Below are 16,019 nucleotides of genomic sequence, written 5' to 3'. Positions count from 1 at the left end.
TTGTGCGCAGGTCTCAATACCGGCAAGGGCGGGGCGAGCGGCTGAGTCCACGCTCACGCGCCGCTAACGTCGAGAGCGGGACTAGGTAGGGGAGGGGCCGGGGAAGCCGGGAGGGCTCGTAGGTGGAGCGCCATCGAGGGTCACGTGCCAGATGCCCGGCTGCTCGGGGCGCGGGTGTGGCGCGCGGATGCGCAGGGCTGCAGGGGCGCAGGCGCAGGGGCCGCAGCGCGGGGGCGGTCCTGACGAGCGCTCGGGCCCGCGGTCAAGGGGGGTTGAGCGCCTGGGGTGTGGGGTTCCATCCCAAGGCGACGCCCGCGGCTCCTGGACACTCCCTCCCATTTCTTTCTCTTTCCCCCGTCTTCTCAGTGTGATTTTCTTGGTGAGTTATTTGAGGAGAAAGAGGAGACCCTGGACACTAGTCCGACCCATCGCATGCCTTTTCCCCTCTCCGAGCCTCCCCTTTCTGCTCCTCGGCGGTCGTCTCGGCTCCTTTCTCGGCCGCTTCCTCCCGGGACTGCGGGCCCGCTGCGCGCCGCCCCCTCGCCGTCCACCTGTCGCGCCTGCGCCCCCCTCCCGGGGCTCGCCGGCTCCGCTTTCCGGCCCGCTTCCCTCTGGCTCGGGCCTCCTCGGAGGTCTTTCTCCACAGGTGTGTGGACTTGGTGCTACCCCAGAGGAAGCCTTTCATATGGCCCTTCAATTCTTGCCCAATATTTTTTGGTGTCCCTTTTTGAAAAGTGCCTTTGTGAGAGCGGTTTTATTCCGTCCTCATCCTGTGTGGCCTTCCATAACTTCAGCACGTGTGACAGCCGAGAGACGCTCACCTAAAAGCACCTGCCATCCCAGGCTCTGAAAGACATCTCGGCAGTGTGATTGGGGAAGGACGGAAGGTGGCCTGAAGCAGCCCCCCGGTGGCCGCTCTGCCCGGAGTCCGGGAGCCGGGAGGTGGGAGGGGACACCTGTCTCGGCCGCCCCGCCGCCGGGCCGCTCGGTGCGGGGGCTGGAACCGCGGTGCCTGGGGTAGTTCTTCGGTTCCTGAGCAAAGGCTGTGCCCCAGGCGTATGCAGATCCTTACCGTGTGGGGGTCGTAGTGAGTTACGTTAGATGAGTATACATTTAGTTTTTCTTAGCCAGTTGCTGAGAGGTTCATTTTTATCCCAGGCGTTTAAAAATATTTCATTTCAGGTCAGTGATACCTTGGGGATGATTCTTTTATTTTTCACATCACATTTTCTGTTTTTCAAAAACGTGTATATACTACTTTGCCCTTTTTGTTTCCCCTTTGAGCAGTTTTTGGTTTTGCTTAGCGTGCAGAGAGAAAAATATTTTCTCTACAGGTTAAGATTTGAGTTAAGGACTCAAAATAATAATACCATCAGCCAAATGGGTAGTCATTGGCCAAAGCTTAAAACTTTTCAAATTAGAAGGAACACTTGGGGACGGTTTATGTTAATCAGTTCCTTTAGGAGCCAATAAGGGCAAAGAAAATCATTTCTCCAGTTAGTAAGCACCAACTGGCCTTAGCTGTTGACTTCCTGGTGTTCCTGAAAACAGTGTTTTCACTGATGTCAGTCTATTTATTGTGGTTTTAAGATTACTAAACAGAATTTAAGATTTCACTATAGTATATTTAATTTATAGTTAACGGAAGTTGTGAAATCATTTGGAAAGGAACTTTTTCTTCTTAGATGCTTGGTCTGTGATTCTGCTGGTTTTTGGAAAGTATGTTTACGAAAAGTATATTTCTAATTTCTATAATTCCCTCAAAATGGCAAAAACAGTTCAAGGAAATGCCTATGTCCAATATGTCCACAGGAAATTAGTGTGATATACCATCAGAGGTCATTACTTTTTCTGTAAAGGGCTAGACAGTAAATAGGCCTTTGCAGGCCAGATGGTTTCTGTTGCACCTACTCAACTCTACTCATCAGCAGCCAAAGACAGTACTAAGCAAATGAACAAATCAAAACAAAGTTCTGGTCTTGTGAAACTTAATTTAAAATTACAGATGTGTGGTGGGCCAGATTTGGCTTGTGCTTTGTAGTTGGCACAGACCCCTGATATAAATGGTTGTATATACAAAGTAGGTGGGTTTTTTTTTGTTTTGTTTTTGTTTTTGCTAAAGATAATTTTAATCTACTTAGCTGAATAAAATGGGTGTAGCTGGGAATACAAATAAGATAATTGGGAGGAAAATAACCCTTTATAAAGATAGACATACTTGTAAAATTTTTCTAAGTTATAAAATGAAGTGTCCTTAAAAAAGTCTTGAATTAAATACTCAAGACCATTAAGAGGGTATCTAACAGCAAAAGGGAACAAAAGGAAATGCTTAGTCAGCTTCAATACTAAGATAAAGGCAAGGGTGAGTGGTGAACTTGTAAGATCCCCATGACCATGACCACAACATGGCATTGGAGTGTGTGGTCTTTGTACCCTCTCCACCTCACATTATCTGTGGATCTGGGGGCTTCTTGAGAGGATGTTTGCTCAGTAGTCAGAAACAGCACAGCTTTACCCCTACCCCCAGCCCCATTAGTTTATGTCCTAGTATATTTTCATTTGTTCTTATTAGTTGGAAAACAATTTAATGCTGTAAAAATGCTGTAACTTTTAAGAATTTTTAAAAATCTCAATATCTTCCTAAGATAGTAGACTAGGTTGAGTCATTCATCCGATAATTTTTTTATCCTCACCCGAGGACATCTTTTTGTTTTTTGTTCAGATAGAGTATGAGGGAGAGACATCTTTTTGTTTTTTGTTCAGATAGAGTGGGAGGGAGAGAGAGGGAGGGAGAGAGAGAGAGAGAAACATTGATGTGAAAGGGACACATGGAGTGGTTGCCACCCTCATGACCCAACCAGGGCCAGGGACAAACTGCAACTGAGGTACATGCCCTTAGCGGGAACTGAACCCGGGTCTCTGGACTGCAGGCAGATGCTCTAACCGCTGAGCTAAACCGGCCAGGGCTATCTGATAAATTTAGAGAGATTGCAGTTATCATTAGAAAATAATTTTTGAGGTGCTGCGTCTTACATTATTTTGAGTATATAATAATACATATTTTAAGTGGATGAAATATGCTGAATCATTTTGATTAAGTAGGATTTTGACAATTTCACAGAGAAATTGGAAACTAGGTAATTTTATAATGGCCAAGAGATTTGCTCTTAAGTACTGTTTTTGCTTTCTGATTCCTATGTGATTGCCTTTATTTAATTTGAAATAGTTTTGTCCTTTGGCTAAGGAAAAATTGCCTGTTCATGTCCATTATACTGAAAACATGCTAACATATAAATAAACAAAAACAGTCTAATAACATGGCTTTGAATCATAAAGAAAAATGACATACAGTTGATCCTCTCTTTTCACAGGTTACATATTTGTGAATTCTGGCTACAATTTATTTATAACCCCAAATTAATACATGCAGCACTTTTGCAGTCATTCACGGACTTATACACAGTGGTGAAAATTTGAGATGCTCCATGCTGAGGTCCAACAAAGTGATGCTTTGCCTTCTTGTTTCAACTCTTATAGTGTAGACAAGTATCCTTTTCATGTTCTATTTAGTGCCACATTTTTCACATTTTTGTGCTTCTAGTTGGTGGTTTTGCTGTTTAAAATGGCCCCCAAGCAGAGTGCTGAAGCGCTGCCTAGTGTTCACGAGGCAGTAGTGCTATCATGAGCCTTATAGAGAAAATGTGTTAGATTAGCTTCATTCAGGCATGAGTCAAGAGTGCTGTTGGCTGTGAGTTCATTGGTAATGAATCAACTTTATATGTTAAATAAGATGTCTTTAAACAGAAACACACATAAAACAAGGTTATGTATTAATCCGTTGGCAAAAATGTGGTGACCAGAGGCCCACAGGGACCCTGTATTTCCCTAGGAACAGTGGTTCATTATTCACTAATTCAGTATTCATGGTGATTTTATAGAATACAACTACCAGGAATAACAAGAATTGACTGCATTACTTAAGTAAAATTCCGTTTCCAGATAAAAGTTGCACATCGTGGACATTGTTTCATCTTCTCTTGTCATTTGGTTTCCTTACAATGGATCTTGAAGCCCTGAAATTAGTTTGTGGCTAAATGTTACAAAACAAATTTTATATGTAGCTTAAAATAGAATTCATCTTTTTTTATTTTTCTTTTAAAGTGGTACTATCTGTTACATGTTATAACATATAACTTCATTTTTGTAGAGTCGGGAAGATTTTTATGGTGAGATAATATTGATACAGAATTAATAAATAAAATTGTCATGATTTTCTTTTCTCTAATACTCACCAAAAGATATGCTTTTCTATTGATCTTTAGAGAGAGAGGAACGGGGGGGAGAGAGAGAGAGAGAGAGAGAGAGAGACATCTATGTGAGAGAAAAACATTAGTCAGTTGTCTCTCATTCACGCCCCGTCTGGGGATTGAACCCACAACGTAGGTATGTACCCTGACTGGGAATTGAACCCACCACCTTTTGGTGTAAGAGACGATGCTCCAACCCACTGAGCCACTTGGCCAGGGCCATAATCTCCTATTTTATTTTTAAAAATATGTTTTTTATTGATTTTTTAGAGAGAGAGGGAGGGAGAGAGAGAGAGAAACATCAGTGTGAGAGAGATACATCAGTTGGTTGCTTCCTACACAGCCCCTACTGGGAATCGAGCCTGCGACCCAGGCATGTCCCCTGACTGGGAATCGAACCGGGACCTCTCAGTCCATGGGACAACTCTCAGTCCATGAGATGACATTCAATCCACTGATTATGGCTGGGCCATAATTTCCTATTTTAAATTCATGTAAAACAAAGAAAAGTAAGGTTACAAAAGATAAGGTGAAGTTAACATGCACGTTTATGTTATATAGTCTTCTACTTTTAATGGAGTTGACAAAACCAACATAAAGTGGAAGAAAAGGTCAGTTAAAAGACTGTGTCCAGCCCTGGCCGGGTGGCTCAGTTGGTTGGAGCATCGACCCATATACCAAAAGTTTGCAGGTTCAATCTCAGTCAGGCATGTACAGGAGGCAACCAATTGATATTCCTCTCTCACATCACTGTTTCTCTTTATTTTTTTCTCACACTCTAAAAATCAATTTAAAAAATAACATATCCTTGGATGAGGATTAAAACACAAAAAAAGACTTAGTGTCCATAAAAACAAACCAGCTACTTGGGTAATATGCAATTATTACTGATACAGACATCAGAAATTATGCATTGGGAACTAAAAAAAGAAGACACTGGTTACATAAGCAAAAGTGTGCTGAATAGGAGGTTAACCAGGCTGTTTTATATAAAGTCCCTCAAAATTAGCTAGTGTATAGTATCAGAATACAGTTTAATAAAAGAAATTGCTGATAATGGCTCAAGCATACAGTTCTCTGGTCCTTGGTTTACTCCAGGGAAAAAATTAAACTGTATATGTCAAAACAGTTGATTTACAAATTAGTACTACTGTTTTCTCTGAAGGCTTATGAATAAACCAAACCATTGAAAAATATGCCTAGCTTTGTGCCTAGATATTCTGATCCAGTTTATATGTTTTTAGTGACAATGATTAATATTACTATATATATGAATCTTCTTATGAGCCAGCCACTATGATACATGCTTTGAATTTTTAAACTCATTTAAATAGCTAAGAGGCCCTGGCCGGTTTGGCTCAGCCGTTAGAGCATTGGCCTGCGGTCTGGAGAGACCCGGGTTCGGTTCCCGCTAAGGGCACGTACCTCGGTTGCAGTTTGTCCCTGGCCCTGGTTGGGTCGTGTGGGTGGCAACCGCTCGATGTGTCCCTTTCACGTCGATGTTTCTCTCTCTCTCTCTCTCCCTCCTTCCCACTCTATCTGAACAAAATATCGAAAAATGTCCTCGGGTGAGGATAAAAAAAAAAAAGCTAAGAGGTACCTTTGTGTAGTAGATACTTAATTTGCGCTTTTTACAGTATGTATTATTACATACAAATCATGTGATTCAGATGGAGAAAACAACCCTAAAAGAGTAATTCAGACACTCCTTTCATAGCTTTAGTCCACTAGTTTATTTTCCTCTGATGACTAAACATACAGTTAAATCCTTAAAATTTTAGGTGTCATTGTGAAAGCTTTTATATATTGTATTATTTGGTTATATTGTCTTTTATATTGCTTTATAGCAGAAATTTCTTCAGTACTATTTAGTAAAATTCTTTTCTATGATAAGACACACATGTTGAAAAAAGCAGTATCTTCATCTTTTAATAACAGACCTGGTGAAATATGAAAAGGGTCAATTCGTTATTTTTCTGCACTTTAAATATTTCAGATGGACATTTTAATAATAGATTAGTCTATGTGTGGAATTTTGTGAAACTCTATGCAGCTATGATTAACTTGGAATTTTTTCCATTATAGACTCTGCTTTTTTGCAAAGATTGACTTTGGCTCTGCATCAACAAACTCTTCATCTACTATCGGTACGTGTGTATCAGATGTTTACAAGTCATTGGGAGTTAAACACAACACATACAAGTTGAAAAGCCAAATAGGGAAATATATTTCTTCTCTTGACAGTTGCAATTTAATTTGTAAGTTCAGTGTTAGCTTAAAATGGTTTAAATGGTTAATTACAGAACAAAATTTAAGTAGAATTGATAATCAGAGTAATAAATGATTGAAAGTTTTCAGAACATATTTAAATGTACCATCTAACATTTATTTATTTATTTTATCTTAATGCTTTTAGAGAGAGAGGAAGAGAGAAGGAGAGAGAGAGAGAGAGAAACAGCAATGAGAGAGAACATCGATTGGCCGCCTCCTGCATGCCCCCCCCCACTGGGGATTGGGCCCACAACCTGGGCATGTGCCCTGACCAGGGATCTAACTGGCTACCTCTTGGTGCATGGATTGACGCTCAGCCACTGAGCCACATCGGCCAGGCTGTACCATCTAACATTTAATATGGCTTAGTTGTGTTTTGGGTCTACCACAGAACATGTGAAAAGCCCCACTGTGTGGCAGTGAAGTTACCTTAGTCAATTTAAATGAACATGGCAGAAGTTATTAACTTGCATTTTACACGTGACTAAAATTTTGACTTGTATGGCATACATTTGTGTTTTAATGTTGAGTATATTTCCAAAACAGGGATTTGACCAGTATGGGGAATTGCAGAACTGCCTTGGATTCCAGAATAATTTTTTCCTCTTGTCATTGGTAACATTCTTGAGTTTTTTTGCTATCACTCTGGAGTCTAGAATTTGAATTAAGGCTCTCTACTGATGTTTTTGGGACAGAGACCAAAGTGATGGTCCTATGCAGAAAAGATTACAGATATGTAGCCTTTGACCTTGCTACTGAGCATCACTTTAACTATTTGCATAATATTATACCTTTCATTTTAGTTTTTTTTAAGGTCTTTAATATGAAAAATATGTAAGAATGATTCTTAACAGTATGCATAGAAAAAGCACATAGAAAGAAAACATCATATCTTTGCCCTATAGTTTGGAAAGTTATTTAAGCATTTTATAAGCAAATATTTCATTCTGGTTTCTTTTCTTCTGAATACTATATCTAAGACATTTATGAGTAACATGATAGTCTATCAACATGTTCATATAACTGAAGAGAAATTAAATATAGAGTATTAATCAGCTTTTGTGAATTGTAAGCAAATAGCATTCCAACTTCAAATAACTCTTATTATATGGGTTATAAACTATAAAACAATCTTTATTACAGGAAAAGAAATACTAATTTGAGTTAGTATATACTTTAAAAAAGCATCTATGCTAATGGCATTTTCTGAATAAAGTTTTGTTTCTTAATTGTTACAAATTATTAAAGTTTTGATTACTTAGTGTTTTGAGATTTGAAAAGATTTTTAAAAATAATATATGAGAATTTGGATTCAAATACTGTTTAAAATATCCCATAAACTGGAAGATTTTGAAATAGTTTATGTACTGTGGGCATGGTTATATTCATTCCTGTCAGGATTTTAATTCTGTTGAAATTAGTAACCAAATGTCTTTTTTTGTTTTTGTTTTTGTTTTGAAAATGGCTAAAACCAGTTTTTAGGTTGGCTTGGGCAGAAAAGTGAAAAGAGAATGCTCCACTTTAACCGATGTCAGCTTCTGAAACAAATAACCCAGAAATGTTTTTCTATTATACATGTTAAAACGGATAAACATGCACGGCTATTTTTTTTGAGAACCTTTGCACTTGCAGAATTAAGGAAGTCATGTCACTCAACCCACTCTCTTGTTGGAGACAAAAATATTATCCTGATGGGACCGCCTGGAGCTGGGAAAACAACAGTAGGCAGAATAATAGGGCTGAAACTAGGTTGTTGTGTCATAGATGTGGATGATGATATCCTTGAAAAAACCTGGAATATGAGTGTGTCTGAAAAATTACAGGATGTTGGTAATGAACAATTTTTAGAAGAGGAAGGAAAAGCTGTGTTAAACTTCTCTGCATCTGGAAGTGTGATTTCCCTTACTGGGTCTAATCCAATGCATGATGCTAGCATGCAGCATCTGAAGAAAAATGGAATAATTGTATACCTGGATGTACCTCTAACAGATATAGTTAGTCGTCTAAAATTAATGAAAACAGATAGGATTGTAGGACATAATCCTGGAACATCTATGAAAGACTTAATTAAATTTAGAAGACAGTATTATAAGAAGTGGTACGATACCCGTGTTTTTTGTGAAAGTGGGGCTTCCCCAGAGGACATAGCTGACAAAGTTCTCAAAGCAGTTAAAAGATACCAAGATGTGGACTCAGAAACATTCATTTCAACAAGACACTATTGGCCTAAAGACTGTGAACAGAAGGTTTCAACAAAATTCTTTAGCGAAGCTGTGATTGAGGGGTTAGCTTCTGATGGTGGACTCTTTGTTCCTGAGAAGGAATTTCCCAAATTAAACTGTGGGGAGTGGAAAAGCCTAGTAGGAGCAACCTACGTAGAAAGAGCACAAATACTCTTGGAAAAGTGTATACATCCTGCTGACATACCTGCTGCCAGATTGGGAGAAATGATTGAAACTGCTTATGGGGAAAACTTTGCCTGCTCAAAAATTGCCCCTGTCAGGCACCTTTCAGGAAACCAGTTCATCCTGGAGCTGTTTTATGGACCAACAGGATCATTTAAAGATTTGTCTTTACAACTTATGCCTCATCTTTTTGCACACTGTATTCCACCAAGTTGTAATTATATGATACTTGTAGCAACTTCAGGAGACACAGGGAGTGCTGTTTTAAATGGTTTTAGTCATCTTAATAAGAATGACAAACAAAGAATAGCTGTGGCCACATTTTTTCCTGAGAACGGAGTAAGTGATTTTCAAAAAGCACAAATAGTTGGCAGTCAGAAAGAAAATGGATGGGCAGTGGGTGTCAAGTCAGATTTTGATTTTTGCCAGACAGCTATAAAAAGCATTTTTAAAGATTCTGATTTCACTGGCTTTCTCACTGTGGAATATGGAACAGTCTTAAGTTCAGCTAATTCCATAAACTGGGGCCGACTGCTTCCCCAAGTAGTTTATCATGCTTCTGCATATCTTGATCTCGTTAGCCAAGGATTTATTTCCTTTGGAAGCCCAGTAGATGTATGTATTCCCACAGGAAACTTTGGTAACATTTTAGCTGCAGTGTATGCCAAAATGATGGGAATCCCTATTCGAAAATTTATTTGTGCCTCTAATCAGAACCACGTTTTGACTGATTTTATAAAAACAGGACACTATGATCTAAGGGAAAGAAAATTAACACGAACCTTTTCTCCAGCAATAGATATTCTTAAATGTTCAAACCTGGAACGACATTTACATTTGATGGCTAATAAAGATGGGCAGTTAATGACAAAATTATTTAATCAATTAGAAGAGCAGCATCACTTTCAGATAGAAAATATTCTAGTTGAGAAACTTCAGCAGGATTTTGCAGCCGACTGGTGCTCTGAGGGAGAGTGCCTGGCAGCTATTCACTCTACCTACAATACTTCAGGGTACATTTTGGATCCACACACTGCTGTTGCAAAGGTGGTTGCAGACAGAATGCAAGACAAAACTTGCCCAGTGATTGTCTCATCTACAGCTCATTACTCGAAATTTGCACCTGCTATCATGCAGGCTTTAAAGATTCAAGAAATCAACCAAACTTCATCAAGTCAGCTTGCTTTATTGAGTTCATATAATGCATTACCTCCACCACATGAGGCTTTATTGGGAAAAACAAAACAGCAAGAGAAGATGGACTATCAGGTCTGTGCAGCTGATGTGAATGTCCTGAAGAGTCATGTGGAAAAACTAATACAAAATCAAGTTTTCTGAGTAAAATTTTTTTTTTTTCTGGCAATAAGGATACAATAATAAATCACAAAAGTTGATTTGGAGTAAAATAGCATTTTTTATAATTTAAATATCTATGTCTATATTATTTTTTGGAATTTCAATAGCCTAATCTCTAGGACTGGACTTTGTACCTGCACATGCTCCTTGGGCCCTTAATCTAGAAGCGACAAAAAGATAGCATAGTGCATGGACCCTTGTGCTGTTGTGCTGTACTTTTTACTCATGAGGGATACATCGGTTTCTACTTCCTTACCCCCACTTGTAGGTAGACCAGAATGTCTGGTATTCAATTTGGCAATTAAAATATTTAAGCACCATTGTTAACTACAACATATGTAGCCAATACTAGTTTTCTGTTGATGACAAAGATAATTTGCCGTTCAAATGGCTAACTTGGTATGGAGGAAGTAGTAAGTTTATCTGCTAAGATAGAGCCAGTGTTTTTAACTCTACTTAGAATTATGTGTATGCTACACCATCCAGATTAGATAAGTGTTCTGTCCCTCACTTTCCTTTGGACGTCTATAGTTAGAGTGATGTAGTTTGAAAATCAAAACACGTGATTTAAATCCAGGAAATAATAAACAGAACTATTTAGTAGTAGATTCAGAAATAAAATTACCTATTTCAAGAGAAAATTTTTTGGAACTTCCCTGTATTTTAATAGTTTTAGTAGAAGTATGTTGATAGTTATAGGTATCAGTTTCCCTGTATTATTTGGTGTCCTTTCTGTAACCTGTTGTCTCTCTTTTCAATGAGCATTGTCTTTTTTTTTTTTATAACTAAAACCACACACAATTGATGCACTTATTTAATTTTTATTTCTTTGTAGTAAAAATACATTTTAACCATACATTTGTGAATTTGCTGGACGTTTTATTTCTGAATTAAAGATTGTCACTGAAAGGACCTGTTAGTGTAATGGACTATTCTCAACTGCAAGATGGCATTCCTAACGTAATTTGTCTTTGCTGATAACATTTTACCTCATTTTCCGGGAGAGCTGCCTCCATGAAAAAAAATATATTAAAAGTTATAAAAAAAAATTAATAGTTTCATGAGCATGAACAATTTGTTTAAAAAAATTTAAAATGCAAACAATTATGTGTTAACCTTGGCTCTCTAGCTGAACTTCTAAAAAGGCAGGGGCTGGTTGTAGGGGCGGGGGAGGGGGTAAAGGGGAGGATGGGGGACTTCTGTAATACTGTCAACAATAAGAAAAAAAAAAAAGTAAGTTCTAAAACCAAAAATTGAAAACCAGGAGCACTTATAAGAAAATAATAGAGGGTTCAAAGTTCACTCTTAGATATTTTATCATTTGCTTTTAGGGATATTTATTTCAGTAAATGACATATTTAGAAAATACATTCAGATGTTCACTGTGTGTATGAGAATACACTTTTTTCTGAAAGAGGGAGGGACAGTGTTTAATGAAAGACAATTTCTGCCCTTAGGAACTGTAGTTAAGGAGACAATACATAAAAATTAAATCATGTACAACACAAAAGTATGGTTGCAAGACAGTCCATGAGTAAGTGAAACTTGAGTGATACAGTCAAGTGTTTTAAGATTTAAGGAAAGCATTACCATGGAATAGAAGAGGTTTCAGAGACACTGAAGAACAGGTGAATCTTGAAAGGATGGGAAGACTTTCTGGAAGAAAAGGAAGAGGAAATACATTCTGGGCAGAGACAAAGAAAATGGGTAAGGTGAAATGTCCAAAAAAGCACCTGCATTTATCTGTGGTCAGTTTGTTCTCTTATATACTTCCACTTTTTCTCAAAACCAACTATGATCCTTCCCTCTCAGCTAATAATCTTACCTCATTCAAGAGAAGGAACAAGTAAGTCATCAAACACACCTTGGTTTCCCATCACCAAATGTATAAATCTGCTGCATATGTTCCTCTCATTTCCTACTCCACTTTGATTGAAATTAGGTTGAATTTTACCTCCTTTCAAAGGTTGATCTCTTCAGGTGTACCTTGGACTCTATGTCCCTTGGAGTACTCAAGTAACATGTTTCATCAGTTGTCTCCTTTCTTATTTCTTCAACTTCTCCCCTCTAATGGAACTTTTCTACACCATTCAGATGCTCTTTTCCTATTTAAAAAAATTTTTTTTCTTTATTGATTTTTAGAGAGAGGAAGGGAGAGGGAGAGAGAGAGAGAAACATTGACGAGAGAGAACATCGACTGGCTGCCTCCTGCATGCCCCACGCTGGGGATTGGGCCCACAATCTGGGCATGTGGCCTGACCGGGAATCTAACCAGCAACCTCTTGGTGCATGGGTTGACACTCAACCACTGAGCCACACTGACTGGGTGGGCCTCTTTTCCTATCTTAAAAAGCATAACAGCAAAACAAAATCTCTAAACATCCACATAATTTCCCCAATCTACTCTTTTATTTCTTTATACTCCAATCAAGGTCAAGCCTCTTCAGAAAAAATTGTCTACATACAGGTCTTTCTTTTCTTTCATTTTCTCCAGAATGTGTACAAAGTAAATGTTTAAGGATGAAATACCCACGGACTCACTGCCTCTCTTTAAAAATAGAACATTATTCATAACTTTGATACCCACTGTGGCTTCTCTTTGATTACATTCACTTCTCTCCCCCAGAGATACTACTATTCTAGATTGTCTGTTGATCATCCCCTTGTTTGTATTTATGGTTTTGCCTCCTTTTAAATTTTATATAAATGGAATCATACTGTATGAATGCTTTCATCACTTTCTTTTGCTGAAAAACTTTCAAGTTCATCCATGCAGATGAGTGAAGCTATAGTTTATTAATTTTTATAACTATATAATATTCTAGTGTATGAGTAGCACAATCTATTTACCAGTTAATGGACACTTAGATTGTATACTTTTTACCTATTCTTTTGTCCAGGAAGTGTACTGTTTTGTAAAATTTGTGTTGAAGGCTAATGAATATGGACTTCCAAACATCTGTGATTCTTTCTAATGGCATGTAAAAATGTATTTCATATCTAAGCATTATTAAGACAAAAATTTATAGCTTATGAAATGAAAATTGTCAACTTGTAGTCTACGGTTATAATTCCTAGCTTTCACTCACTATCTTTGACATTATTTTATAATGTCATAAATATAGTGAATTTTTAATATTTTTGAGAAGTGAGGTTTTACAATTACATATTAATGGAAATTGTAAAATATGTTTCCATCAAAATAGTTTTGAAGGTGGTAAATTGTCTAAGGTTTTTGTTAGATTTTGATAGCAATTTCCTTTCAAAAATAGTCAATTATGGCAAATACTATTTTAATTCATTAAATCATTTATAAAGATTTTATAATTTAGACTAATATTAGTAAAAAAAAAAAGTTGTTTTCATGTGACCCTCAACCCATAGAAACAAATCATATGGTTTTCATCCCAATCAAGAAACATGAATAAAATCTATGAAATAATTATTTGTGTGGTACCCATCTGTGTACTCCACAACCACTAAAATCATTAGTTTTATCTCTGAAACTCTGAAAACAAATAGCCTCCTTTAAAAGTCAAAGTTAAAATAAGCTCCTCTGATTTAAAAAAACAAAGCCAAGAAAGTTGCCAATGTCTCGGGAAAGGTACCTGTCAAAGACAAGAAATCGAATTGTATAATGTATAGCAATACTCTGATCAATTGGCTATATTTTGACTGAAACCCTACATACAAAATTTGAGTTTGGCAACAAGGAGGCTAACCTGACTCCTGAGGAGGAAGAGATTTTAAAAAATGATCAAAGAAAATTCAGGAGAACTATGAAGAAAAGAAAAAGAATGCCGGAGTTCTGGTCAAGATGGCGGCGTAGGTAAACAAACGCGGTATCGTCCTCCCACAACCACATCAAAGTTACAACTAAACTACAGAACAACCATCATTCAAAACCGCCTGAAATCAAGCTGAATGGAAGTCCTACAACTACGGAATTAAAGCAGCAGCCAGGAAGACCGAAAAATGGCGGCAGAGTAAACGGAGCTACACAGACCGTCTCCCAGAACCAAACTGGAATTACAACTATAACACAGACAAATCGACGGGAAAAACCAACAGAAAAGCAGCTTGGAGGACCATACAACGAGGGACACTGACTCGATCCCGGTAGGCTTGCGAAGGCGCGAGACGGGGCTGGGAGCCCACGGTCGGCAGCTCGGCAGCGGCCTCAGCTGGGAGCGGCGCCCTCGGGTCACACTCCCAGGCGGCGCCACAGCGCAGCCGGGACAGAGGCTGAAACAGCCACAGCCACTCACCTTGGGCTCCGGCGGAGGGAGGGCAGACTGGACTGGAACTGTGTCGGGACACTCGGGGTTTGGAGGGCGCTCAGAGCTTTGGCTGAGTGCAGCCACTCAGGACGGGGGCCACATTGCTCCTTCCCAGGGCTCTGAGGAGAGGCAGCAGCCCCTCCCTCGGAGATCCAACCCCACCCTGTGGGCCATTGAAGTGTTAATTGAGGCTCACTAACAACCAGCATCTGCCCCACCCTCGTGAAAGCCTGTTGGCTGAGCACCAGAGGGAGTTTTTCAATCAACTGACAACCCAAAACTCATCAATTAACCTAGACTGCTAGCCTCCAGGCAAAAAGCTAGAGGATAACAGTACGTTTCCTGGGCTGGCAACTTTAACCAGGAAAGTAAGACTTGACAGTGGTGTTCAACGCGGGTCCTCCCTCGCTCATCTAAACACAGGAGAGGGAGCCACAAACAGCAGAACACCAACACCCACAGGGAGAACTTGACAGGCTCCAAAGCCCACAGTGATAGCTAAAATGGTGAAACACAGAAACAGAAGCCAAATGAAAGAGCAAGACACCTCCACCGAAGATGAGATCAATGTGGAGCAATTAGGCATGTTAACAGAGCTAGAATTCAGAGCCATGATCTTGAGAAAGCTGAACAGCATGAGTAAGGACATAGAGACACTGAAAATAAGCCAAATGGAAATTAAAAACCAACAAGAAGAGATAAAAAATGGCATATCCGAAATGAAAAACACATTGGAAGGTTTAAAAAGCAGAGTAGGGGAAGCTGAGGACCGGATCAGTGAATTAGAAGACAAGGTAGAAAAAATCAACCAATCAGAAAAACAAAAGGAAAAAACTATTAAAAAACAGGAAGACAGCTTAAGAGAACTATGGGACAACTGGAAACGTAATAATATTCGCATCATAGGAGTCCCCGAAGAAGAAGAAAGGAGCAAGGGATAGAGAATATATTCAAAAAAATAGTGAGAGAAAACTTCCCTAATTTGGTGAAGGAAGAAGGCATTCAAGTTCAAGAAGCACAGAGAGTCCCAAGTAAGAAGAACCCAAACAGGCCCACACCAAGACACATAGTAATTAAAATGCCACAAATTAAAGACAAAGAGAGAATCCTAAAAGCAGCAAGAGATAAGCAACAGGTTAACACCAAAGGGAACCCCATAAGGCTCTCAGCTGACTTCTCACAAGAAACACTACAGGCCAGAAGAGAATGGCATGAAGTAATCAAAGTCATGAAAAACAAGAATCTGAATCCAAGACTACTCTACCCAGCAAGGCTATCATTCAAAATAGAAGATCAAATAAAGAGCTTCCCAGACAAAAAAAGGCTAAGGGAATACATTAGCACCAAACCAGCACTGCAAGAAATGTTAAAAGGACTGCTGTAATTAGCAGTAGAAATGG

At 38.9% G+C, this 16,019-nt stretch overlaps 1 protein-coding gene across 4 annotated transcripts; it reads left to right on the top strand.

The window, feature by feature from the left end:
• The first annotated feature begins 69 nt into the window (after window positions 1-69).
• On the top strand, window positions 70-10,381 carry THNSL1 (threonine synthase like 1). 4 transcript variants are annotated; one of them, XM_036270985.1, is made up of 4 exons: window positions 70-85; window positions 6,393-6,454; window positions 7,125-7,193; window positions 8,054-10,381. In XM_036270985.1, exon 4 carries the CDS (start codon window positions 8,090-8,092, stop codon window positions 10,319-10,321), a length of 2,232 nt encoding a protein of 743 aa, XP_036126878.1. In that variant the 5' UTR covers window positions 70-85; window positions 6,393-6,454; window positions 7,125-7,193; window positions 8,054-8,089; the 3' UTR covers window positions 10,322-10,381. The 4 variants fall into 4 exon arrangements, with proteins under 4 accessions (XP_036126878.1, XP_036126869.1, XP_036126875.1 ...); XM_036270976.1 differs by lacking the exon at window positions 70-85 and adding an exon at window positions 318-379; XM_036270982.1 differs by lacking the exons at window positions 70-85; window positions 7,125-7,193 and adding an exon at window positions 318-379.
• Window positions 10,382-16,019: the final 5,638 nt, after the last annotated feature.

This window comes from Molossus molossus, unplaced genomic scaffold (genome assembly GCF_014108415.1).
Source record: "Molossus molossus isolate mMolMol1 unplaced genomic scaffold, mMolMol1.p scaffold_m16_p_1, whole genome shotgun sequence".
NCBI classification, from domain to species: domain Eukaryota; kingdom Metazoa; phylum Chordata; class Mammalia; order Chiroptera; family Molossidae; genus Molossus; species Molossus molossus.
This window is presented reverse-complemented; position numbering and strand designations above follow the sequence as displayed.